This window comes from Saprolegnia parasitica, assembly GCF_000151545.1.
Source record: "Saprolegnia parasitica CBS 223.65 unplaced genomic scaffold supercont2.292, whole genome shotgun sequence".
Classification (NCBI taxonomy): domain Eukaryota; phylum Oomycota; class Saprolegniomycetes; order Saprolegniales; family Saprolegniaceae; genus Saprolegnia; species Saprolegnia parasitica.
Window position 1 is genome coordinate 2,532 of NW_012156686.1, and position 810 is coordinate 3,341.

General features: G+C 61.1%; 1 protein-coding gene across 1 annotated transcript in view; it reads right to left on the reverse strand.

Annotated features, from left to right (window-relative positions):
* The window catches only part of SPRG_21733 (hypothetical protein), a gene marked incomplete at both ends in the record, with an annotated part of 1,886 nt that overhangs the window by 889 nt on the left and 187 nt on the right, over positions 1–810 (reverse strand). Inside the window, 2 exons of the mRNA XM_012355710.1 lie at positions 13–661; positions 711–780. Coding sequence (XP_012211100.1) covers positions 13–661; positions 711–780 — 719 coding nt within the window. The remainder of the gene's footprint in view (positions 1–12; positions 662–710; positions 781–810) is intronic.

Below are 810 nucleotides of genomic sequence, written 5' to 3' on the forward strand. Positions count from 1 at the left end.
CAAAGTTGGTACCGTCCAATTTCGATCGTGAGCGACGGCTTGCCGGCAAACTCGCGGACCGCGTAGTCCTGGAAGCAGCCGTACGAGAGGTACATCTGGTGCGAGAGCGTCGCCTTGTACTTCATGCTCATGGCCTTGGCGATCTTGGTGTTCATCGTCTTGTACTTCTCATCGAGGCCGCCACCGACGGGCTGCTTGGTGTCGCTGAACGGCGCCATGACCTCGGCCGCGAACGCGTGGAGATCAATGTAGCCGTCGATCGACGCGCGGTTCTTGAGGAGGTAGTCGCGGATGCCAATCGACTCTTTCTCGCTAAAGTAGAACGGGCCCGGGTAGATCTGCGAGCTCGGCGGCGGCGGGTTCGGGTTGACAATCGGCGTGTACCAGTTGCGGTTGAGGTCGACCTCGTTCGCGCTCTTGCGCTGGTAGCGCGCGCCATTCCACGTCATGCGGTAGCCGTCGACGTTGACTAGCGGCACGATGATGAGGTCGTGCGTGTCGGTCGGCGTCGGCTTCTTGGCGGCAATGTTGTCGAGGATCGTCGAGATCGTGTGCACCGCCGACGACGTCGCGACCCACTCACGGGCGTGGAGAAGCGCGTGGAGGTACAGCGACGACGGGCGCGCGCCGGTCGAGATCTTGTAGGCCCAGATCGGCAACCCTACCCCTTGGTATGAGACTACAGGTTCGTCGAGTGGAGAGTATGGTACCCTTGTACGTGGTCGAGATTTGGAACTTGGTGATGACGCCGGCGTTCTGCTTGACGAGCACGTCGAGGTACTCGTACACTTGCGCGTCGGTGCGGAAGCA